Source organism: Emydura macquarii, unplaced genomic scaffold (genome assembly GCF_026122565.2).
Source record: "Emydura macquarii macquarii isolate MOO-44397 ecotype Brisbane River unplaced genomic scaffold, CSIRO-AGI_Emac_v2 contig_201, whole genome shotgun sequence".
NCBI lineage: Eukaryota > Metazoa > Chordata > Testudines > Chelidae > Emydura > Emydura macquarii.
The window spans coordinates 163,624-189,311 of NW_027130338.1; the positions used below are offsets into that span (position 1 = coordinate 163,624).

The 25,688-nt window shown below is 38.2% G+C and overlaps 1 protein-coding gene across 10 annotated transcripts in view; it reads right to left on the reverse strand.

Moving 5' to 3' along the window:
* Positions 1 to 25,688, reverse strand: part of NSD3 (nuclear receptor binding SET domain protein 3) — a 66,948-nt gene that overhangs the window by 31,057 nt on the left and 10,203 nt on the right. For 5 of the 10 annotated variants that reach the window (XM_067544961.1, XM_067544912.1, XM_067544970.1 and 2 more), the window contains exons 1-8: positions 21,640 to 23,981; positions 15,557 to 16,284; positions 12,426 to 12,494; positions 11,781 to 11,940; positions 10,334 to 10,488; positions 8,076 to 8,591; positions 6,344 to 6,470; positions 1,983 to 2,083 (exon numbers count right to left, since the gene is read on the reverse strand). In XM_067544961.1, the coding sequence (XP_067401062.1) occupies positions 1,983 to 2,083; positions 6,344 to 6,470; positions 8,076 to 8,591; positions 10,334 to 10,488; positions 11,781 to 11,940; positions 12,426 to 12,494; positions 15,557 to 16,240 (1,812 nt within the window). In that variant the 5' untranslated portion in view covers positions 16,241 to 16,284; positions 21,640 to 23,981. Of the gene's footprint in view, positions 1 to 1,982; positions 2,084 to 6,343; positions 6,471 to 8,075; positions 8,592 to 10,333; positions 10,489 to 11,780; positions 11,941 to 12,425; positions 12,495 to 15,556; positions 16,285 to 21,639; positions 23,982 to 25,688 lie in introns of those variants that run through there. The other 5 variants (XM_067544931.1, XM_067544922.1, XM_067544939.1 and 2 more) reach the window with 3 other exon arrangements.

A 25,688-nucleotide genomic window follows, 5' to 3' on the forward strand; every position in this document is an offset into this window, starting at 1 on the left:
AGCATTGCAGAGCTCTACACAGCTGGAAACTCATGTCAGTACAAACTTAAGTAGACCAGTTTGTGATCTCCCAAAAGCACTTCATGTTCTTGGTCTTACATCAGAAGGATGACATTAATTTTTTTCTGCCAATGTACATGTAATACATGTGAATTTGGTGATAAAAAGCATAATTAAAAGGAAAAAGTTGTTTCCTAAGTTCCTGGTTTTAGGCTAAGAATTGCAAGCTTTTATTTCTTTGCAATGTGGTTAACAAAGCATATAGAAACACATTTAGTAAATATTTAAGGATTATTCTATACTTTTTTAAAAAATATTTTATTTTGTTGTACAATAGGTAAAAACATACAATAGAAGGATTTGTATAGGATACAGTTTGTAATACAAATATAAAATCTAAACAATCACTTGTATTTCTCTACTTCTCACTGTAACAGTAGCATTAACATTTTGTTTTTCCCATTATTTGTATTCATTCCAGTTATAATTTTAAACCAAGTGGTCGCAGATTGAATTTGGTAATCAGTTGCAAGAAAACTTGACTTTGGGTAACAAATATTGTTGCATAATTGTAAGAAGTTAGTAAGATTTATTTTGAACATAATTTAATACATTCAAAATTATGTGCATTACAGTGCATCTCTGATTATTTTATGATGTTTTAGTCACATACTTTGCTTCAGAAAAGCAATTTAATGTACTATGTTGCCTTAATTAGCTACATAGTATAAGAAAGCAAAGTTAACCTGGAACCGCAGTGTTCCTATTGTTGGTTCTTATACCTTTGTTAAATTAAGAAGAATTTTTAAATGCAAAAGGATTTATTTAAAAATAGGGAAATCACAATACCTCATGTCAAGAAGTTTAAAGGGCCTGTGTGTCAGGTATTTTATACCCAACATTTAGGTTGCCTTTTTTTCAAAAAAAGTTTCAGTGACAAACTTTTTTAGAGTTAAAATTTCCTCTGTCGTTTTGGCAACCAAACACAGAAGTGTCATACTAGTGCATCAGAACCAAAATATGAAACTTAAAAAAAGAATAGATGAAGCCTATTTTCAGCCTTTAAAAGGAGTTAAGTGCAATAAAATAAAATAAAGCGTAATGGTCAAAGAATAAATTAGGGTTTTTTTTAATATCCATTTTATTCTATGAATTTTTATTTAAAAAAATTTAACCTGGCTGTCCCTTTTTTAAAAACCCCATTGGAAAAAACTGTATTAAGAAACATTTGTTATACAAAAGTCTCAGGTTTCAACCCTTCAAACCCTTATGGTTTAAATAGGGAAAAATTGATAGCAAGGAAAAGAACCAACAACTCTGACAAACATGTTAAAGTGTACTGAGTTAAATATTAAAGTAAGTCACCCACTCAACTTGTCTATTCATCTCCATTCAGAATGTTTTTTAAATAAAGCAACAACATTTGTCTGTCTGGCATTCAGATTAAAGGAGTTCCCTGTACATGTTAGTTCTACTTAAGGGGGAGAAAAAAAAATCTAAGATCTATTTTTTTTTATGTCTGCCAACATAAAAGTCAGATTATTCATCTTTAAGATAGATCATTCTTAGAGTCCATTTTCAAAAGTGATCAAATAAATCAGTAACTTTGAAAAACAAAACCTCAATACAAACCAGCAGCTAAAACCAAGAGTAAGAAGAGGAAGGAACCTGATGGTAATTCCATCAAATAGATATTATTGAAACATAAAATCATTTTGCTCACAACAGAAATCTCAGAGTTAACATGTAAGGTTCATTAGGAGTCTTGCATTGAGTTCCCATTATCCAAAGCCTGAACTGATACTGTGAAGATGCCAGTAGCAGAGTCACAGCAATAATGGTACTGACAGGGGGATTTCATGAAGGATAGTCCAAAAGGAAACTCGATGGGCAAAATGGAGAAAAATAAAAAGGCACCAATATAAGCCACAACATTTATGAATACAAAATATATTTTAACTCTCTACATGGAGGAAGCCAACCTGCTCCTTTTTGATCTTCTTCTTTGGCACAACTTCAGTGGATTTCTCAGACTCTGAGCGGGTTCGAATCGATCTTCTCTGTTGCTTCTTTTCTACAGAACCTGAGGAAGGAAAGGATTCTATTACGTGATTCCTTCTATTTTAGCTTAGGGTGATATGTTCAGTACCAAGTCAATGGATGTAGTAATGAAAACAAGACTTTTTTTTTCCTTTGCTCTTTTGATATTTAACTCACACTTTTTTTAAAAAAACCAGTCAGTTCAAAGGTTTTTTTGGCCAGCTGAAGCCCTGATTGCAGACAACACATCTCAATGTCATGGAGAGAAGCCTGGGTTCAGAAAAGATACCAATAAAAGGGTGATGGGAGAGGCTGGAATACACATATTTGGAATAAGGGGACAGACAGTTTGTTATGGCATGTCACTTTCAGAGCCTCTGGGTTGATCATTTCCTAATTAACTAGTTTGCCTTTGGCGTTTTTTAGAAGATACCCATAACTAAAAACCTTCATTACTTAAAATGTCTTGGTATTCTAAAGATTCAGAAGTTAGATTCCAAGCTTTCACTCTCCAAAACATGGTTCTCAGGACCTTTGACTTCATGGTCAGGTGGATAAACTGATTTATCAAATATCAGAACTCTAGATATTAGTACGAGCTTAGTCTAAAAGCTAGGCTACCGTAGTTGCAATGAATGAAAATGTTGACAGCTTTAGTTAAACATTTCAGGATGCTGATGAGGAAAAATGAAAACAAATGGTGGTCAATGGACAGGATGCTATTCTAGCAGACAAAAACTAAATTTCTTAAATTTATGCCCTAGAAAGCAAGCTCAGATTAATAAGGGTGATATGGGTACTTGAAGATACCAGAACACAGACTACTTTTAAAAAAAGATTTGGCAAGGCCAAAGGAATACTCTGTGTTACAACACTGCTCCTTGTTGAGGAACATCTACACAGCACTAGTGCAATGTGCAATTCTTGGAACAAAACACACAACTAAAGGTATAAAACTGACAGAAAAGCCCAAAATTCAAAAACTCTATTTTGTCATGAGTTACAGTCTTGTTCTTCAGCATCAGGTGTTTTTGACCTAACAAGACAGGAATTAACTATTTTTTGTAATTTTTGAAAATTATTCAGAAGAATAAAAAAACGTGGATCTGGAATTTTTTTTTATTCCATTAGGAGGAGTCATTATTGGAGGCCATATATGTGTCTGTGTTGCTTCCATTGATATTATAGTATATATCTAGAAAAAGAGGTAGGCTGTAACCAAAGGCTGGAAATTGCTCCAGAGGACTCTAGAAGCATGGAATTTCACTTTTCCCTTATATACTTTGATTAATATTTATTTAGTGAGTTTACACGCGATGTGCAATTACTCAGTATTATCTGTAGTTAATCTTGCTTTCTTGCTATTTAGAAAATTGTGCATCTACATTGTTGCAATGGAAGTTGACAAGAACTGTATTTTGTGGCAAATACAAATGGTCTTAAAAGATTTTATTTTTAAAAGGGACACATTTTAGAACGTTACATGTTCTGGTGGAGAATCTTAGTACCCTTCATGTTTGGATTAACGTAACTTTTGGGTCCTAAAGGCTGTTCCCATACTGGGATTTAGAAGGCAAGAGTATATCTCAAATTTTACTGTGTATTAAAGTTGCCCTGAGTGGCCCTAGGTACTTGATTTGCAGGCCCCTCTGTCCCCTCTGTGTTCAGCAGGCATGCCTTGTACTACCCATGGGAAGGGTTCACTAATTTTGGACAAGTTTGAGTAGTAAGGTTCAGCTAATCAGTGTTCCTCTTTTTTCCTCTATGCTCAACACAGTAGGAGGAGTTATGTTGCGATGCAAGACCTGTATCATAGAAGATAGTGCCCTTGGAGACCAATACCACTTTGTATGGGATGCTAGTGGTATGCACTCCTTTTTCCCCATTCCCCAAAGATTCAGTGCATCACCTCCACAATACTCCTATCCCACTTCTGTGCAATTTATGAACAAGAGCTACGTTCAGGCTGGTTTATAACCAGCAGTACACCTCACTAGATACCAAGTCATTGGGCCAGTTCCGTTTCCATTTATACCTCCAGTCTCCCCTTTAAACAGAATTCTCAAGGTAGTTCTTTTAATCAGATTCCAGGTTACAGAAATAGCTTTTCCCCAGTATTATGGAATTCTGTACATCTCACTGTGGGTTATGCATCAGGGCTCCCAGAGTCATTCTGTAAAATACTTTACCGTAAAGGTATTCTGAAGTTCCGGTGACCTTAAATTTGAAAAAAGGACTTCCAGTTATGTTCCATGAGAGGGGACCAATAATTGTCTGGACTTTGGAAATGGCTTTGAAAGTGACTGTTTGGAGTGTATACTGAAGTAATGCTCATGCACTGTATGGGGTGTTATCAGGTGATGTTTTACGTATCCAAAAAACCTGAGAAAATGAAAAAAAAGAGGCTCAGAATTCTCACCCTCCCTATGCCCTAAGAGCCACTGCGAATTGTGGAGGTGATGCCCTTGGTTTCCAGGGGAGGGAAACAAAACTGGGAGCACCTCCTCTGTTGTTGGTCAATTAACAAAGTAGCAATAGCTTGGAAAAAGCTGAAAGAACTACAGTAATCATAAGATGGAGAGACAACTACTCTGTTGTCAACAGCAGATGAAACCCCATCTTGCTCACACCAGGTCAAAAAAAAAAAAAAAAAAAAAAAAATCCAGAGTGGTCAACTTGCATTTGACAATCCTCAGGCACAGTCTGCTGTGAAAAGCCAGGGGATAGCAGATTTAAAGTAACACTACATCACAAGAATTACAGATGCCGAGGAGCTGAACTGTATGGACTAGGGAAAGTGTTCCAAAATATGCAGAATGGTGTGAGATTTTTTGTTTTAGTGTCTTTTGTTTAGTTTTATTTTTTGTTTTGGGAAGGGGAAAAAAAAAAGAGCTAACTACACTAGGACCAGGTCCTTTGCACAGCTACATAACTAAAACAAGGTGACACTGAATAATGTTACAAGATTAAAAAAATCTCCATCAGGAAGAATAGTCAGTTTTATGGCACCTAAGCTGCATCCAGGATCCCACTTTTTTGGTTCCAGGTTAGACACAACTGTTCATCCTGCTGTTGAGTATAAAATGAATGCGCTTTGATCCCACCCCAAACTTACTTTTTACATATTCATTATTAAAATAGAGGTTCTCCAAAAAGTCTATAATATCTATGATATGATTACAAACATATGTCCAAACACATATCTCTGCCGTATTTTACACATCAAGGATAAAGACTGTTTGGCTGAAATACTAAAACCACTAGAGGAGGAGGAGGAAGTACTTGAAGTAGAGTTGTTTAGAATGACTGAAGTTGTGTTTTCTCTCCCCATCATCTTCCCCACCCTATTTCTTTCTAAAGTATGTCTTATCAATTTGCTCCCAGAGAGACTTTCTGCTGGGATCAGTCCATTCCCACTGGAAGATGAGCCAAACCCCTAGCCATTTCCTAAATCACAGCATCAATAATCATTGCTTTTCTACTCCAAGATAAAAGGTACTCCATTTAAATGCTCACTCTTCTCTTCCAGCACATTACTAGTTCAGTTTCTTCAGAGAATGTGCCTTAGACCGTCTCTTTCCTATTCTAAGCCTGGATACTCTTGCTTGCTTCACAGGTTCTTCTCTCTTAAAGACACAATACTTTACACTTACACAGTGCCTAATAGAGAGGCCCTCAAAGTGCTTCAGAAAGGTAAACATTATCCCGCTTTACCAAGGGGATTAACTGTAGCACTGAGAGACTAATTATTCTGTACAAGGTCACACAAGAAGCCGGCAGTAAAGCTGGGAATAGAATTTACTCCTGACTCATAAAGCCTCACTCTAACTACAGGACTATGCTGATTCTGACCTCATTTGCTTTGGTCCTAATTGCTACTTTTGAAATTTGATGCCAAAAGCCACTGTAATGGTTTGCTAACACAGAACCATTTTACTGCCTCCCAGCTCAGTGAACTATTACACTACCCAGCATTCTCATCCTTTCTCCCCCATCACAGCCATGCTACAGACACAGTGACTTGTTTCAGACTGGCCTAGCACCCTTTCCTCACAGTCAAGATTCTAACCGGCTTAGATTAGGGCAGTTCGCCCATCACGTAAACTCTTACCGCCATAAAGATCACCCCCTCCCCAGTAACTGCACCCACAGTGGGTGACATGTGCGACACCTGCTGCAATCATTATGTAAAGATAAATATGTTCATGATGATTTTCTAATTCCTGAGGGAACCCTGACTTTTGCACCCTGTTTAAATGTTCATTTGTTAAGATTTAGTCAAGGAGTCCCAACCTTTGCCTACCTGTTGACCCAGAAGTTGTTTCAGGAGATGATAAATTTTGCGCAGTGGTTCTCTCATTTTTCTGGTTTGATGTAGAAATAAGCTTGTCTTGTCCTTTGACACTTATTTCAGTTTTGTTACCAACTCCCTTTCAAAGAACACAAATAAAGTTAGTGATTACCTAATCAGACTAATTAATTCAATAACCACAAAGTCTACAATGAAATCACTTACAATGCGGAATTCAAGTACACATGCCACAATGTTGGTCATTACCATGAGGGAGAGAAATTTGGAAGCAGTGAAGGAAAGCCCTTAAAACAATCTCCAATTTCCCCCCCTCAAATAAATATACTGCCTGCACCAGTCTCTCATTGAACAGCACTAGTTTTGTTGTTGTTTTACATATTCCCAATGTGCTTATCCCTGGAAGGGCTCCATTATATACATTTAGAAGTAAATAAATGTCCTCAAGGAGGACAGGGCAGAAGAGTAAGGCAGCCAATTAGCTCCAATCCTGTTCCTTACACTGACTGAGGGGGTGCTGATAACCTTCATAAGACTAAGAGGTGAAAGCTATTTTTAAAAAGTTTTTACCACACAGGATTGGTTTCTCCTTTTTTTTTCTCCTTTTAACTCTCTACTTATGCACTATCTTGTAATCCCACCTGTTGCAAACAGGCACCAAAGTGGCAGATCCAATTTAACCCAATACAGCTGAGCAGCTCAATTCAGATTTAAAGTGGGAAACTAGAATTAACCAAGTGGCTTGCTGTAGCTATTGACTTCAAAAGTTCTCAGCAATAGCTTGATGGCTTTATAGAAACTTCTGTCACTAAAACCAAAGAGTAACTTCCTCCCCCCCTTTTTTTTAAAAATCTGAGACCATTGGTTGTACTAGCCCTTATAGTTAGGTCTGGTCTACACTAGAGAGTTTTGTCGACAAAACAGTGGAGGTGTATACATTCAAATGCTCCTCCCACTGATGTAACTCCCTTGCTATGCCAACATAATAAAACCACGAGGTGCAGAGCTTATGCTGGCATAGACAGGGCAATGTAGTGTCAGTGTAGAGGCTGCATTCCTTATGTGGCTGTTGGCTGTCATTCTTGTCAATTTCAGGGCTCCAGAGTAACAGCTGGACCTGGCTCCCAGTTGGGAGTGGGGAGGGGAGCAGCCCCCAGCTGCTACTCCACCCACTCCCTACCAGGAGTTGGGGCAGCCTTGTCAATTTAATGGCTGAGCTGGCTCCCGACAGGAAGTGGGAAGTTGGGGTAGCCGGACCCTGCTCCCTGTAGACCAGAAGCCACGGGCGGCTTCCCCGACCTCTGACAAGGAACAGGGAGGGTGTGTGGTAGGGTGGGGAGGGGAGAGTCGGGGCAGCCTAGTCTCTCAGCTCCTACACTACCCTTCTTAGGTTGGTGGAAGAGATCCTGATAGGAGAGACACCATCGCCCCAAGGAGGATAGTGTGGACATGCACCACTGCAGTAATAACTGAGGTGGCTAGAAGTCGACCTAATGTAAGTCAACTTACCTTTCTAGTGTAGACTAGGCCTTACTAAAAAGTGTTAAGAAATTTCTATTTATAGGGAATGCTAATAAAAAGCAGGGCCTGATAGATTTAATGTAGTATCCAATACAAGCAGCCTCCATGCACCATCACATTTTGAAAGTTGGTGAACACTTAAGTTTGAGCCCCGTACTAAGTACCGTGGATGCGTGTTATTGTTACTACACAAATAAGCATGTACCTTGGTAGAGTAAACAAACTGATCGATGAATTTTCCATCACCAGCAGCATTCTGTAGGGCAAAAACTTGTTCAATTTTAACAACTGGAGACATGTTACATTTCTGAAGATCCAAGTTCCCCTTATGCATGGTTATTGAAGCTGGTAAGGATTTTCTAGCTGCAGCTGTTTTCCATGCTATTTTCACAGGCGGTGGCTCCTCTTCTTCCACACTTGACTGCCTCCTTTGACTCTGCCTTCGCACCTCAGTATTTGATAATGAGGGTGATGCCGGTACCGCATTGGTCTGTTCTGGCTGTGTGTTTAATGCTGGTTTAGGTCGCCGATTTTTTTTAGCCTCTGATTTAGGGGCAGCAGTCTTTTTAGCTTTGGACAACGCCTCCTCTGGCTCCTTGTCTATATAAATGAAGGTGTACTGTTCTATCCTTTCTTCCCGAGACATTTTCAATGCCTTCTCGGCATGGGCAATACCAATATCCCACTGAGCACGCTCTCTTTGTGGCCGGGGCTTACGAATCTTTAAAACAAAGACAAAAAGAGAACTCTATTACAAGTATTTATTTAGCTTCCTGGCTACATTAAAATAAATGTTTAGTTAAAACAAACTAGTTTAAAATGTTGTTCTGCTCTGCAAAGTGACCCTACATAAGCCATTCCAAGGTCCCTGGCGTATCTCAAACTGTAGATGAATGTTCAGTTTACAAGATATTTCCGGGGACCACTGCCAGTCTGCAAACTCAGACTGGAATCTGATAAGTCAAACTGGATTCTTACTGCCATCACCAAAGAAAGTTGAGATTCTGCTGTAAGTAACCCCAGGAAGACAGAGATAGGCAGAGTTTAATCCACAATTCTGTAGATACGTGAACCAGAGGATAATCCAATCTATCCACTTATTTTAATCCCAGTTCTTCCTCTGAACCTCCCTTTCCCCACTCATTACTTCTTTTAATTCACTTAAATACCTACTGTATTTTGGTGGGATATTTAAGTAAGTGATAAGCCTGGTGGTCTGGCTGATAGTTCCCATCTCAATTAAATACCAGTAAATTTTGCTTAATAGCAATTCTGGTATCAGCAACTTCTAGTTAATGGCAACATATTGTTGGGAACCAATCCCATCCCACTAACATCAATGGTGATAGGATTTGGATATTAGCAACAGCATGCCGCTTATTAGGAACTTTTTTTTAGAAGAAAGGAACCAGTTCCAGGCATGTTTGCCAGGCCACGCCCTACAAGGAAGCCTGGGGAATCTTGTGCCCAACACCCTCTGCAGGCACATCAGCCAGGCTGCAGCCAGAACAGAAAGTGCTGGCACATGCCTGCTCCGGCTGCAGCCTTACAAACCTGCCTGCGGCCAGTGCTCAGCACGTACCAGCGCTTCCTTCTGGGGCTGTAGCCTGACAAAACTGAATAGACACAGGGACCACACAAGAGGTAAGGGGCAGGGGGCTGAGAGGAGAGGTTGTGTGCAGAGCAATAGCCGGGACAGGACTGCAGCCCAGATGCCAGAGCTGCACAGTATCTCTGCTTGCCTGCTCCAGGCTGTACCATGCCAGGGGTTTGCACTGGGACATTCTGAGACCCAACCCACAGAGAGCACAGGGAGAGGTACTGTGCAGCTCCGGGGACTCCAACACACCCGCTCTCTGAGGAAAGCCCCAGCATCAGGGATGCAGCCCCCTTGCTGCTGCGATCTTCCCCGCAGGCAGGTCTGCAGGGTGCTGCCAGGGAAGTCACTTCCCAGCACCTCCTTCCCCAGCTGCTGTCTTCCACTTATTATCAAGTACTGGATAACAGCAACTTTTTGCTGGCAACTGAGGGACTGCTAATAAGCAGAATCTACATAATATCAGAAATGTGGGGGATACTGATGGGATCATAAACACCGCTATTTAAAACATGCACTGCTTACTAGGGAATATAATAATGAAAACACTGAAAATTTGTGATCTAATATTTATACTGAAGTCACACACACACACACACACACAAACTAAGTCTCCAGAAAAGGGCTACAGTCATGAAAATTTCATGAGAGAAGTGGGGGGCACAGATATCTGCATCTCAGTTTTACACTGGGAATAAAACAAGTTCAGATAACAGCTTATCCATAAAGTGGACATAAAAGAGCATGTGAAAACATTTAACTATCTTTGTGAAGAATGATCACTTAGTCACAGATGCAATGCACACAACACTTCATTTTTCCAACATTCAAATATAGACCACTCTACAGCAGGTTTCAGAACCTACCTTCTGTTTCTCTGAGTGATTGCTGGCTTGCTTGGTCGCCTCAGCCAATAATTGCTCATACTGTTTATGTCCTTTGTACTCTCGAACCCGCTTCTCATGCACCCATGCCCTCTCAGGCTGGTTGCTAAAAAACTGAACATGGTATTCACGGGCACCTGAAATTAAAACACACTCTAGTAAGCAGTATTACACCAACAGAAGTCAGTTCATGTATTTACTTGGATATATTAGCCTGAACATTTTCACTCCACTCTAATCACTCAATTTTTGCAGACAGAAGTTCTCCTTAGCACTACAGAAGCTAGACACTAAAATGCATGCAGCTCCTTTTCTTATACATCTGATATGGTTTTATAAAAGACAACAAGATTATGCAGTCAGACCAGAAGCTAAATAACAAGGGGTACTAAGTCAATTTGTGAGAGGCCTACTCACAGGGGGTTGGACTAGATGACCTCCAGAGGTCCCTTCCAACTCTAATATTCTATGATTCTACTCTGTCATCTTAGCCATCTATTTTTTGAGTTTGCTTTAAACTCTTCTATATTAAATAGAAAGTTTTAACAAAACTAATTTTCTATGAGAAATTGAATTGCACATTTCTGTATTGTAACAACTTTGCACAGCACTTTAGAAAATGAAGCAGCATTGTCCCTGCCTTCAGATTACAATCTCAGGGTAGCAGCACCTGATCTACACATTGAGCAGTATCACTGATATCAATAGAACTACCTGTAAGGATACGAACTCAACAAAAGTAAAAGTGGCAGAATCTCTCTCTAAATTAAGGTCATAACATAGGTGCATTTGTTTATTCATACAGCTAACCTAAGAGTTATGCAATGTTATGAGAGAATGAAGTTTCTCTATTCAACAGGCTGAATGCATATGCCCATTTGGGAGTCCATAAAGCCAGATATGCCAGAAAGGACCAGAGGAAGCCAGATCAATGAAGTTAACTATGGCACTGTTGTTTTTTTTAATCATTCAAAATTTTCATTTTCAAAATATCCAGGTACCCCCCCAAAAAATACCACTTAGTGGACAACTTTTTTTCTCTAAATTCACTCCAAAATATCATTAGTTATTGTTTTTATATGAGCCCAAGTACATTTATTCTAAAAACAAATATCAGAAAAATTAAAATTAATAATTTACTCAGTTGTGTACATTCCTGTTTTTAAATGAACAATTGAATATATTCAAACAAAAATCAAGAAAATTCTGCATTGTTTAATTTCAATAAGTGAACAACAGGAGAGAATTTGTTTGTCACCTTGCAAGAGTTAAATAAAGTTATTTTTTGGGCTCATCATTGCTAACGTCACACTGGGAGCCCTCTCCCAGTTGGCATAAGTCGTCAGTTGTATTTTACAGCAATGTTTTTAGTTAAGGAGCAATTACTGATACAGTATCACATGTCCACTCAATGGTTCTCCTTCTTTACCTCTTGTGTTAATTTTGGTATGAACCTCAAGCTGTGGATCACTTGAAACCATGCAAGGCCACCAAGGATAAGTTCCCACTTTGGACCAGACTAGATCGCCAACCTGAAACTTGACATCAGTTGTAACTTGTGTTGGAAGAGAATGTGAGAACTGCTGGACCTATAAAGAAGGTAACAATCATATCATTATAGAAGAAAACAATTTAATACCTGTCACTAATGCAGTGATTCATAAGAGGGGTTTTTTATTTTAATTTTTTTCTTCATCAATTTCGTTTTTCCTCTCTTTTTTCAGCTGGCACTAGTGGTCAAATGCAACCATGACAACAGGGGACACTCAGAATCCAATTGCATGGTTCACTGAGGACAAGCAATGACTGAATCAATACATTCTAGAGGGGAGATACGCTATAGAAAGTTTATACTCGGTAAACCAATTAGAAACATGATTTTAGTGTTGCTTTATTCTGTCACTGCATAGAATACAGTGAGCACTGGCCACAATAACAATTATATAGGCATTTCTAAGAACAGTGATTGATTTATTTGATAATAAGCTATAAAATGTTCATACTGTGATGAACTAGCATGACAATTTCTAGAATACTAAGAGTCCAAGATGTGTTAATTTATACAAGTACTAACCGGGGTTTCCTCCAACAGTATATCTTCTCTTGGCCTTTCTGATAGCACACTAAGCCTCTCATTTGGTCTCTAAAAAAAGGCAACAATAAGGAGAGAACAAGAAAATAAAAGTAAACAGGACAAGGGGATGGTAAATCAGAAGAACACAGGGAACAAAGAATAGGGACAGGAGAAAATAATTACCAAAGAGAAAAAACCACCACCAAATCAGAAAAACATGATGAATTCCTTATGACTGATCTACATTCGTGATGCTGTTCAGTTTTGAAATACTGATCTCTTCCACAATACTTAATATATTTTCATTACAGTAGCACTCAATCAGATCAGCGTCTCGCTGTGCTAGGTGCTGTACAATATACAATGGAAGAGTCATTGTCCCACAGAGCCTACAATCTAAACTGAGATACAACTCAGAGGGAGTAGGGAAGGGAGGACAAAGGAAACAGAGCAACATACAGTTACACACTGCAAATATGAATAGATTGCAGCATCAGAGTTTATTACTGTTTTATAAAAAAACCCAAAACATGAATGACAGTTGTCAGTTCACTGTAGATGTTATAGCATAGGCAGGTTTGGAGGAAAAATCTGAAAGAGAACAGGGTAATGGCTTTGCAGATTAGTTTGAGGAAGGCAGGCACTCCATGCTTAAGGAATACCATAGAGGAAAGCATTACGTACTTGTGGGAGAAGTAGATAAAGATTCAATAGGAACTAGTATTGCTGGAGGAGTAGATACGATGAGGCATATGTATAACAAGTAAGTAAATAGCAGGTACGTTGTGAAGGGCCTTAAATGTAAGGACCAGAAGCTCACGTTTAACATGGTGGAAAAGAGGTAGTCAATGGAGAGACCCAAAGGGAAAGGCAGTGGATGTATATAGAAAGCGTGTACATGACAGAGCATTCAGTCAGAAACTCTAATATACCATTCAAGCTAGATTATAATTAGTCCACTTTAAATGAAGATCTTTTCCCATGAAATTACACATTAGCCCCCATGATAATCATAAATGCATGCTTCACACTGAAACATCTAAAAATGCTCACTTAAAACACACGGTCTAGTACACCCAATTAAAGCTCTCATCATATGTTACTTTCAATACACAGAAATGTTAGTACATAGTTTTAAAGTAGCACACAAGAGTTACTCTCTACAGGTACTCTAACCTCATCCAAATTAATAGCCACAGTCTACAAATTCTTCCTTGCTACACCAACCTGTTAATGGCAAATATACCCACAACTTCTGCCTATGTTTCTGTTACAATGAGCTAACAGAAATTTTATTTCTGTCAGAACAATTGAGCTAATCACACAAGAGAGTCTGAACAAAAGATTGCATACTTCTAATTTAGCTTCCTAGAAGCAAATTCTAACCAGTTGTTTGAGTTTAGATTCAAAATTTTTGTTTTTAACAAAAATTCAACAAAGCATAAAGTTCACTGTTTTAATTTTGATAGAGTTTTAATTCCAAATTAATTTTATTTTAAACGTAACCATTTCCATGAAGAGTTTGGGTTGCACTAGATTACTACATTAGAAGCAGGAAGAGGGAGATCTGTATTTGGGCAAAGTGTCTGAAGCCATCTTTTCTGCTGCAGAAAGGAAATAGTCACTGCCAAATGCACTACTGAAACACAACCAAGTGTTAGAACAATGCCCTTTGGACTAGAAACAGGAGTTACTGGAATCTTGTGAGGGACTGTCTTGAAAGGAAAGGCTTTCTGACTGCTGGGAGGCAGCATTAGGTGCGACTCTTGACTGGGGCCCTGACTGCCTCTGACTCCACTTCTTCACTGTAATCTGCAGCTATAAAAACTATTATAAAATAGAAACAAATGTGAAACGATGGGGCCAAACCAGCCTGCTTTCGATGAAGGAAAGAGAGGTGGGAACATGTCAAGGACATGGAAATTATCATACCATATCAGACCATTGACCATATAGCATAAAATCCTGTCTTCAACAACTGCCACTATTAGATGCTTCATAAGGTGCAAAAAAGGTGCATGACCCTGCGGTGGACCACTACAGAATAACCTGTTCTACACAATTAGTCTTATCTGGTATGGCAATTCTCATATTCCTGACATGTCCCATCTCTCTTTCGGACAGTCCCTCTCAAACTAGGAAACAATATGAAAAGGACAAAAGTAGCACATGGCCAGCAGGAACAATTAGCTGTAAAGTGGTCAGGCTGCACTGCACACTGTGTGCTCTTGAGGTTGTGTGTGTGTGGAGTGGGAGGGGACGGGGGAGAAGGCCAAATGTTCATGGGGAGGCTCATTTTATTGAGCATGGGGGCAGAGAAAGTCTGCAGGCACTGAAAACCAGAGCACTAAAGGTTAACTTACAACGCTATTATTATTTCTGTGCAGTGTGTACATACATATTGCAAAATGCAATCTTGGCATCTCCTGCACCTGGCACTGATGGATACAGAATTCTCAATCGGTGTGGGCTGACTGAGTGAACTGACATTTCTAATTTGCATGCCACACTAGTACCCTATTTTTTTGCTGGCATGTGCACATAAGATACAGCCACCTCTTCACTTATTTAATATCTCACAATTCACCATACTTATTAAAATTGATTTCAATGGCAACTATCAAAAGCATGTGCTTTAAGCATGTTTAGCTGTTGTATAGAAAGCAGTATACTTAGATAGCGATAACATATTTTAGGTGCCTCTTAGAAATAAGTAACATTTCCTCTAAGTTTCTAAGAGCACTAATGACGAATACTTCAAATGCCACAAAACCCAAGTAAATCACATTTTGAAAAATGAGAATTCAAGAATCTTCGGAGGGTACACTTTTGTTGGCAGGCACTGTGTCTTCCTCTGTGTTTGGAAAGTACCCAATTTTGAGCACTACTGCAAACTAAATAATAATACTTGCAATTCTTTCCATTATTTCTCTCTCTCATACATAAGCTTTGCATTTGAGCTGTGGTGGACAATTGCTAAACAGTTCTGATCACTGCACACAGTGTTTGACAGTTAACTGCAGTCTCACAATGCTTTTTAAAGTACAAAGTAACAAACAACTAATATAATACAAAGCTGAAAAAAAGCAATTCCTTATTGAATTAAAAAAAATGAAACTTATTCCACTTACATTTTGTTCCTCTGGTTCTAGTTTTGGAATTTTGTGTGACTTGCGCTCTTCTGATCGGGAAGAGTCATGCTTGCTACTTTTTTTCCTTTTCTCCTTTCTCCCTTCATGTTTCATCTTAGCATACTCACTTGCCTGTACTTCATTCAAAAGATCCCCACACAAAGAGGACTCGAACAATTCCCTGCCATTCTGGATAGTTTTGGTTATTTTTAATTTGATTTCTGGTGAACCAGTCTTCTTTGGAATCACCATTTGTGGTACTGAAGGAGGTGGTGGGGGGGGTGGTTGTGGAGGGGAAGGTTTTTCCAGAACTTCATGTGGCCTCACATTAGAGTTTTCCATTTGGTAATACTCTGGGGGACTAAAGTTTCTAACTGCACCAAAGCCATTGGCTGAACCATTGGGATACTGACTGTATGTCTGGTATTTGGCTTGAGGTTCATACATGTTAATTGTGGGTGGATAGCCATTAGTGATCGGTGGAAGATCCTCCGTCGTTGGGGTAGGGTACTGAAAGCCTTGCTGCAGGGCAGTTTCATATGGTGTCTGACCACCATCTTCAGCGATGTCACTGCTGGCATCAAAGGCATCCTCCTGGCGGATGTTGGCTGAGTCAATGAGCTGAGGTGGTTGCTGAATTGTGTTTCCCATGATCCCTTGCATGAAAGAGAAAGAGAAATCCATTGTTCTGCTCCAGCATCCTTAGCTTTCCCTTTCTCTCATAGGGCCTAAAGGAAAGGGAGAAAAAGTAAATATTCAGTGTAAATCGTAAGAAGAGAATTAAGTAAGTGAAACAGTTAAGAAGAAATAGAGCTAACAAGAAGAACGTCCATCCCTCCAATTTCATTTGCCACTCTCTCATACAATCAATATTACCCTGCACACAAAGTACTCCCAATGCACCTAAGTCTTCACCAGCTGTGTAAAAACTTTGGACCACGCCCACAGTTCAGTTCTCTGCATGGGAAAATCAAGACTAAAGTGTGCCAAACGATATGGTAGTTTTCTAATGTTAACAATAATCTACTAAGGATTTGTATGGACTTGCCCAATTTATTTACACTCAAATTGTAATCAAGTTCAGAACTCATGCACACAGATACCAGGGTGATCAATAACATAGAATACCCAGATAGGGGTTCCAAAGATGAAAAGCTACTTTGCAAACAAGCCTCAGACACCTATTTTCAGTAACACAATAGCTAAATAATTTAGTTCCGTTATTTGTAATATCCACCTAAAAGTCTGAAAATGGAAATTCTCTCTCACCACACATTTGTACTGAACTTAAAAAGAACAGTCTTTTGTATACCAGCTTCAATGACACAGTCCACACATTTCTGTGCACAGGCTTTTTGACAAACTGCTTCTTTTCAGCCAGCAGAGGGGGATGACTAATTTTTTCCAAGAGTTGCATGTATTTCTCAGTAAGGGTCGTTTTTCAAGATATTTGAAACGGGACATTCTCAGCTCCAAGAGTTTTAAACATAGGTCAAACTGTGTTTGAATAATGGTTCTAAATATCAGATCAGAAGAGCTAACACATCAGTAAACGATGATGCTTATTCAACTGTGCAGAAATGCCTATCCAGGGCTCCACATACCAGACAAACACTATAGACTCAAGAGACCAGAAAGGCCATAGAAAGACCTCTCAAATCCACCAACCTGAGTTTCTTCTCTTCCTTCTCCTTAAAAATCTTATTCAAACTTTCCCTCTCCCCAGAAAAGCTTGGGAAAATAGATGAGCACTGATATATGCCCTGCAAGTCACCAGACCCCAAGCTACTGGCTTTTTTAAAAACAGTGGCACAATTATAGCAAATAGATGCTAATTATTCCACTCCAGCTGGTGAGAAAACCAGTCCTGATAACAGGATGCCACAGAGCAAACAAATTCAACAAACTCGGATGCAATCTTTCTAGAACAGCACAGCTAAGTAAAGTGGGCTTGCACTTGTGGACTCTGAAAAAGTTAAGTGGGGAAGGGATGCTCAGTTCTCATTTCCCCACCTTTTCCTATTTAATATTAAAAATGTGGAGTTCAAAATATTACCCTTTCCATTCAGCTACTCCTCCAACACTGAGTGTGATTAAAACAACATTTCCAGAAACGCTAGTTCACGGTGGTGTGACAAACACATGGGCAAACAACCACGATTGGGAAAGATCTTTAAAACATGCAATTGTTCTGAGGATTATATTCCACTTGTGAAACTGAATCCACACTTCCAAATTTCCATCTCATACCAAAATACACTGGTATGAAACAAGATACATTCTGAACTTTATTCTCAAATTGTCACTTTGAGATCATCTTTCAGCTTAGTCTTCTAATTTATAAATTGCATGGTTGATTGACCTGAGCTGCTTTTTTAAAGGTGGGGTGAGGAAGGAAATCACACACTGATGCATTTCATTTGGCGTTGGAAACTAACCCTAGAATTTTCTTCTGGCATGGATCCAGAAACGTTTGTTTTGTTAATATCAGACAGCCCAGTGAGTTCTTCTCACTCAGAATCCAATAGTGAAATACTCTCCACCATCACCTAAAAGCTGATTTCTGCCAATACAGTATTTTGCTTAGTAATCAGAAGGACAAATTATAGAATACCTCTGATATTAAATGACTGGAGAGGAATTAATTCTTTCAGAATAGTTCAGCAAGAAGAATATAATTTATGATCTTTCAGAGGCTATTTAAGTAGAGGAAACACCTAGACAAAGCTCTACCCAATGGAAGGAGCATTTTTCTATGCCCTTTGACTCTAAAGAAAGTATGGTAGCAATGGATTCCAGAGCTGAGGTGGTTAAACAAAGATGACTTATTTACTATCTTGCTATTAAAATGTTTACCTTGGCACACACAAAATAGGCCACATTCCTCTCCCAGGTGCCTCCTGCCCTTTAAGTCCTTTGGACCACGCCCCAGAAGAAGTTCCTCCTTGAAGATACAGAAAGAAAATTCTGCAACCCCCTCAGCCAAATTCAAAAAGAACAAGCCAACCCTCGGCTTCCTTTATTTAGAGTACCTAAATTGACCTGTCCAGGTTTGTCATATGGTAGTAATTGCACTACCTTTACCTTCATAGTATTTGAGGTCCTGGGAAATTATTTTTACAGGCAATCTTTAGGTGTAGATAAAAAAAATCTCATAAGATTTGAGACAGTTTTACAGCCACTTCAAACACAGATGGAAAAAAGCTGAACGAAATACTACACGCTCTCAGATTAATCTTCTTTCCTAGTCAAGAAAAGAAGTTTACACTTAAACCATTTTAATGCTTAGTTGGAGGGAATGGCTTAATGGGTTAAACCTCATGTTTGAAATATTGGTTTGCTACCCAGTAAGACCATTTGAGTCCTTTCTAGATAAATACATGGAGTACCACACTATGTGCATGTGTGTGTTGTGAGCACCGAGACACAGAATGCCCTTTCCAGCCAAGATTTTTTCTGGTCCGCAATTACATTACACAGTAAGGATCTGCTCATTTCCTTGATCAGGTTTCATTTTCATCCTCCAAAGCAACATATCCAGATATTTTATTAAATATTTTCCATCACAGACTTCCAAAAGAAAAAAAAAACAAAAAACCAACCAACCAACCAAACCCTTCCTCCTCAGGAACTAGCAGAGAGATGTAAAGACAAAGCCGTTAGAGGAAAAAGTAATTTCTTTAATTACATAGCAAAAACATGCTAGTTAACTAGACATTCACAGATTATATATGGACTTTTCCCATGCTCAGTTTTACTTCATGGTGATATCAGTCATGTTTCAAGTAAAGTTATCACTGTAATTATACAATTTAGTGGAGCAACTTAATATCAAAATGCTATGCAGCAAGATTAACTCTTTTCTGATAATTAAGATCCTACAACAGTTATAACCGTTATTCCTTGGGACAAGTAAACTGCACATCAGCTACAAGACTGAGCACAAAAATTGTACAGTGTTGATTTGATTGTGAGAGATCACACACACACACACACACACACACACACTAAACAGTATTGTGTATCAAGGTCATTCTAACAAAACAAGATTACAAACATCAGTAGGAGCTAGAAACACAAAAAGAACTGTTTGTATCACTTTATATATACATTGTTTCAGTTTTGTTTTTTAACTGAAGCCATCTCAATTTAAACAGCAAAATATATGCATATCAAATTACTAAAACACTGAAAGTTAGGTTGTTTCTTTTCTTTTCAGGTTCAGTCTAAGGTGAATTTTTGAGCCACTTTTGAAACCTATGGGGAGAAATGTGCAATTATAAAAACAAAAATAAAAAGTGAATTTGACTATCACCAATGAAAAGTCCAGCCAAACAGACTGACATTACTGATACGTAAACAATTTGTGATTAAGAAACCCAAGATTTGCTCTTTACTTCCCCACTGAAAGATTAGGAAGGTAACCATTGTTTTCCTCTTTACAAATTGGGACGGAGTTTCTAGTTCTTAGTCACCATTCCAGTAGATTTGCATTACCTACCGCAAACCAAAACTCATAATGGCAAAATTTAGAGAATTTTCTTGCGACGGGTGGGATAGGGGTGGGAGTTGTTCATTTATTTAAAGAACCTTTAATCAACTATTCCCCAAGATAGGATTAGCAAAAGGATATATTCATTTATACATCATATTTGGCAATCTTTCTAAAAGAGATGCTCTAGTGCAGTAGTTCCCAAACCTTTTCATGCTGCAGCTCATCTGTGTTAACAAGACACCCAGAGGCCTGAGACAGAGCCCCGAAACCCAACCCAAACCCAATGGGATCCAACTACAAGTATCAAAAGTTAAGTCAAAGGTTCCAGCACTAGGATTAGTGAAGATATTCTAGTAATGAGTGGAGAGAGTTGCTAGTTTATCCTGTGAAGTTTGTACACATGCATAATCTTAATTAGCAAGGGTTGCAGTTATAACAGATAAGAGACAATACACCCTTATTGTTGAAAGCAAAAGCCAATCACTAACTGATGAAGATTAGGAAGCAACTTTACCTCTGGACAGGTTATTCTTTAATTGTCCACTAAGGAATTTCTGTTTTCCTAGACTAGCTCAGACTTGTGATAATTCCTGTGTCCCTAACATATCTGAAACCACATTCATGTCTATGTTCACACCCACTCCCACAAAAGTTATTTTGTGGGGTAGCTTCCAAATAGGGTTCTAGGAAGATTAACTACCTGCTAAAAACATACTCAATATTTTTCAGTTACTGATTCACCAGCTTCCTCTTAGTGACTGTGTGGTCTTGCTGCAGCAAGCAACTAAAGCAGGTGCTGGCTACTCACTTCCAAGAGCTAAATGGCATTAAAAGTCAACTAACACCACATTAAATGATTTCCTAATATTACTTTTCCATGTAAGCAATTGCTGAAGTTCTCCCAGAGATATTACATGACTGATTAGGAAGGAAAACTGATTCATAAAATACTGTATTCAAAAGTGTTATATGTACACTATGAAAAATTTGTGGATGGCTAAATTAAAATATGCTTATTTTTCTTTTTGAATTTTACTGCTAAAGGAGTCAAGCTGACATGCTCATTTAATCATAGGCAGAAACTGCTAACAGTGGTAGTGGCATTTAAGACCCAGACCATACAAAGAAATTGCACTGATTTAACTAAACCTATTTCTAAATTGTGCAGCCTCCTTGTGTTGACTTCTGAAATTGGTTTAAGAGTGGGTGATATCATAATTAAATTCAGTAACAAACCTTTAGCAACCATCAACCTACCATCCTCCACAAATGGAGCAAGCCTCCATAGATTTTGCCCTAAAGATGTAAATACACCAGCTAATAGGTATCTGGATCCCTAGATTCCCCTTCTGTTATGTCACAAGTGGTTTCTGTGGAAATTATTATGTCCCAACAGCTGTGTGACTTTGGGTGAGGAAGATAATGATTGACTTTTAAAAAAGAATATTTGTTTGAAGTTACCAGCTTCCTCACCAAAACTAACGTCAAAATAATTTATTTGTTTATACAGTGCCTAGAACAATGGTACCTTGAGCCCTGATTGGGGGTCCTTAGGCATTACCACAATGGAAATTTACAAAACGCTTACCACATTTTTCTATGAGGCACCAACTGCTCTTTAAAGGCTTCAGTGACCTTTGGCACGTCATTTAACGTCTGTTCCTCAGTTTCTCCATCTTTAAAGTGGATGGCTGCTAGATTTGCAGTCATTCGCTGATGTTCATAAAATGTTTTGAGATCTTTAGCTTGAAGGCATAAAGGTGCAAATTATTCTTTTACATTTCTATGCCAAAGAAAAAAAGTTAAGCCATGCATTGCTGACTCCATCCCAACAGCTAATAAACCTTATGCTTTACACTATCAAGCAAGGAAGCTAGCTACTCATTTTCTTCACCATATTGAACAATGTCTATAACAAGCAAGTGCCTTACACTGCAAGGGAAGAAACAAAACGTATATCACTGCTACCAGACCAATGAATACTTATCCAGTTAATACTACCAAATTTTGATTTATAGCCTTCAAAGAATAACTGTACTCTTTAAATCAGCAGTGGCCACATTAAAGGTGAATTATATTTAGAAGAAGATCACCTTGCTTCTGTTCATATTTTAACTTTCCTCTGGGTGAAGCAAAGGACTTTTTAAAGACTTTTCTTCAGTTACCTCTAATAGTAAAAAAGACCAAGAATTTTTGGATAAAAAGTTCAGTCAGGAAGAGAGATTGAAATCTCTCATGGATGCCACTATGCCTTATAAATTATGTTATTGGCTAGCCATAGTATTCTCTAGGCAGTGATCTAAGAAAATACCTGCTCTGGAGCATCCAATAGGATTTTTGAGCCTCACTCTGACGTTTTGGCCACAATTAAATCCTACCTAAGGATCTCAGAAAAATTAAGCTACAACATCAGCTTGACAAGTGTATAAAACATATCAGTAAACAACTATACATAATTTACAACCAGTCAACTCACTCAGGTCAGGAGTCACTAAGTTCTACACTAACATGAATAAGAGGTCTTTTCTCCCTTAAAAAGCATTGTACTAACTTTCACATCTAGGAAATCAGAGCAGAAACAGGCATATAAGACACTGGAGAGAGGTTACACTACAGACTGCAACATACCTGTATGAATACAGAACCTGAGGCAGGCCATTTTTCATCTCTCTCACAAGAACATTTGACTTTTAGAAATTGGGATTTAAAAGTGTCTATTATGCATAGTATTTTGGCAATATAATCTTCTACAAAGCAAAGAAAGCAAGGAATATTTGATCTATGGGAACACTGCAAGATTATGCTAATCAGATTGTATCCAGCTGATAAAAACTCATTTCATTAGGCCAATGGTCCATATAGGTTGCACAACAGATCCTTTGACCATGAAGCCACAGATTCTAATCCATCCTATACAAGTATCAGCATCTTTTATAAATTACAAACTAATGGCTGTTCAGTGATTTAAATTACATCAGTTAGTGAGTAGTTGGCACTAATTAGATTCCTGTTACCATTCTGAGCAGAATCCAAGAACAGTATGGACAACAGATACTGAACCCTTACACATGGTGCCCCCAGGTCAGAGCTCATACATATGGTCGGGGGAACCTTGCATTGCTATTTGGTTTACTGTACCAGCTCCATGGTTAAATGGGATTCAGAGCTGCCAACTGAGCAGATTTCACAATCAAGTTGCCATAAAAAAGTGTTTTTTTAAAGACAGCATAACAGGATGTGGAGTTTTTTGTTTGGATACATTAACTTATAATTACATCTACTGATTTAGAAATTATTAGTAGAAGCTTTTAGTTTTTCCAAAGTTTTCAAATAGTCCCTTTTTGTGGGTTCATCTAAAAGAAATAGACCTTAATGTTATTATGCACTCTGGCTATTCAGGACAACTTGTTCATCTGGTATATTACCTTCCAGTACAGAATGCAGCAGCAGGGACTCTTACTTAACAGAAAGATTACACACAATGGTCTTCTACGCCCAGCAATTGTTCTCCTCCCACAGAGTTTACATCAGTAGTTCCATCCTCCAGAGTCTTTGAATTCATCATCAAAATAGTCAATACCCACACACTTTCCTATCCCCTTTCCTCTGCAAAACTTTAGTGGGCGTTTTGAAAATGAATATAGTAATATAAAGCAGCATCTGGATTATATTACACTGAAAGAATAGCCCTTGGGGCTAGTCAATCACTAGAATAATATGATACCATAAATTGAGGACTCCATCTCAAAATTTAACCCTAAAATAGTCTCTCAAGAATAATCCTACCTTCAACTCCTGATACAAAGAGTACCTTATTTCTCTGCAGCAGCTCTCTGGCTGCCACAGAAGTGGTATGATGGGCTAAAAAAGAGATAGGATCTAACTCACTCAAGTAGAAGAACAGTTTCTAAAACAGCTGGAAACGATGTTCAAGCAGTCTCAGCGAAGCTTAGAAGTATTTATTTTATGCAAAATAGCTCTCATGCATCTCTAACTGCTGCTGTTGTATTACATCATGGAGTCCACCTCCTGCAAGTACAGGATTCAATATCCAGATAGAGGATGTAATAAACTGATACTACACTGGATCTCAGCCAAAGGATCAAGAAGAATGTTGCTAAATTATTTAAGGCTTCTTAGCAGGGAAGACTTTTTGGCGCTATTGAAAAATAGTTTGAACAAAGATTGTGACATCTGCAAAACTGCAACAGGAATAATTTTTGAATGCCTACAAAGAAAGAAAAAGATTATTTTCCAGAATGATGCACTACATTGTGCACCTGTCTTTTCCCTACATTCCCTTTCTGGGGCCTAAGGCTATGTCAAAAGAACTTGTCAGTAACACTGAAACTAGAGACAAAATTCTCAAGCTACAATAATGTCCAAAGAGAAACAGTATTTAAAAAAACTTAATCAGTTTTCCCCCCTTGGAAAATGAAAATTATGTACTAGGAAAACAGTATAATCTAAAGTGGATTAGCCTAGTAGATTTTACAAGAAATGTTACCCTAATTTAATGGCAAATATGCTTCACTTCCTCCACTAAACTTTTATATAATATGCTGTGGCTGCAAGTGGCTGTAATTTCAATGATGGGTGAAGTGACTCACACGTAGATACATTTATAAAGTGCTCTGGAATCTTTTTGGAGAAAGCTGTTCTCACTGAATCACTATTACATTTATTTAATGTATTTTTAGGATCCACATCACCAGTCTAAAACTACAACATACTACTTTGGTGCTCAGATACTATTGACATGCGGTATAATAAGCTAAATAATTATTGTATTGCTAAGATCTCCACAGAGATATAACTAGACTCTGTAGCGGATGTTGCTGATCCAATTTCCTGTCTTTGATAATTACTGAAAGACTTTTAAAATGGAGAGCCTTGTTGGCTTCTTTGAGAATGTCAGCCTTGGGCTGTATAATTTACTAATGCCCCATGTAGCCTCACTAAAAGCACGGATATTAGCTAGTCTCAAAATAACGTCCAGCTAGGAATTCACCAGATTAGTAAGGATAACTTATTACATTCTAACATGCTTTGAAATATCTTGAGAAAGAGCAGCATTATTTATTACAGAAATGTATGAAGACGCCAATCACTGAATCTGAGCACCACCATGTAAAGTTAAATTCTATTCTTACTTCCCCTATACCAGAAATCATTAACCATATCGTTGTTAGCTGACCATAAAATACAGATTACCTGAAGTGGAGAGACTTTCATTGTTATATTTAATCTTTCACTTTTGAACATTACTGATACAGAATGAATTTGAATAGGTGACCTAGTGTCAAAGGGCTGAAAATTAACAATATAAGCCAACATGTAGGTTTAAATGTTCAAACTTTCTAATGTTCAACTTCCAACTTTAAATGTTCAAACTTGCTTTAAGGAAAAAAAGCAACAACATTCCCCATCAAGCCAAATAATTGCAGCATCCTGCTGAGATAAGACAGCCAAAAATGAAATAGTTTAGAAACTGGACTACAAAGTGAAATGCACAAGGTAAATACATGGTTAACAACTAATTAAAGGTAAATCAGATTTTTTTAAATGTTACTTTTAGTACATTGCAGTGACATTAATACCAAGAAACTATGTTTACAAAATTTTAATCTGAGTGTG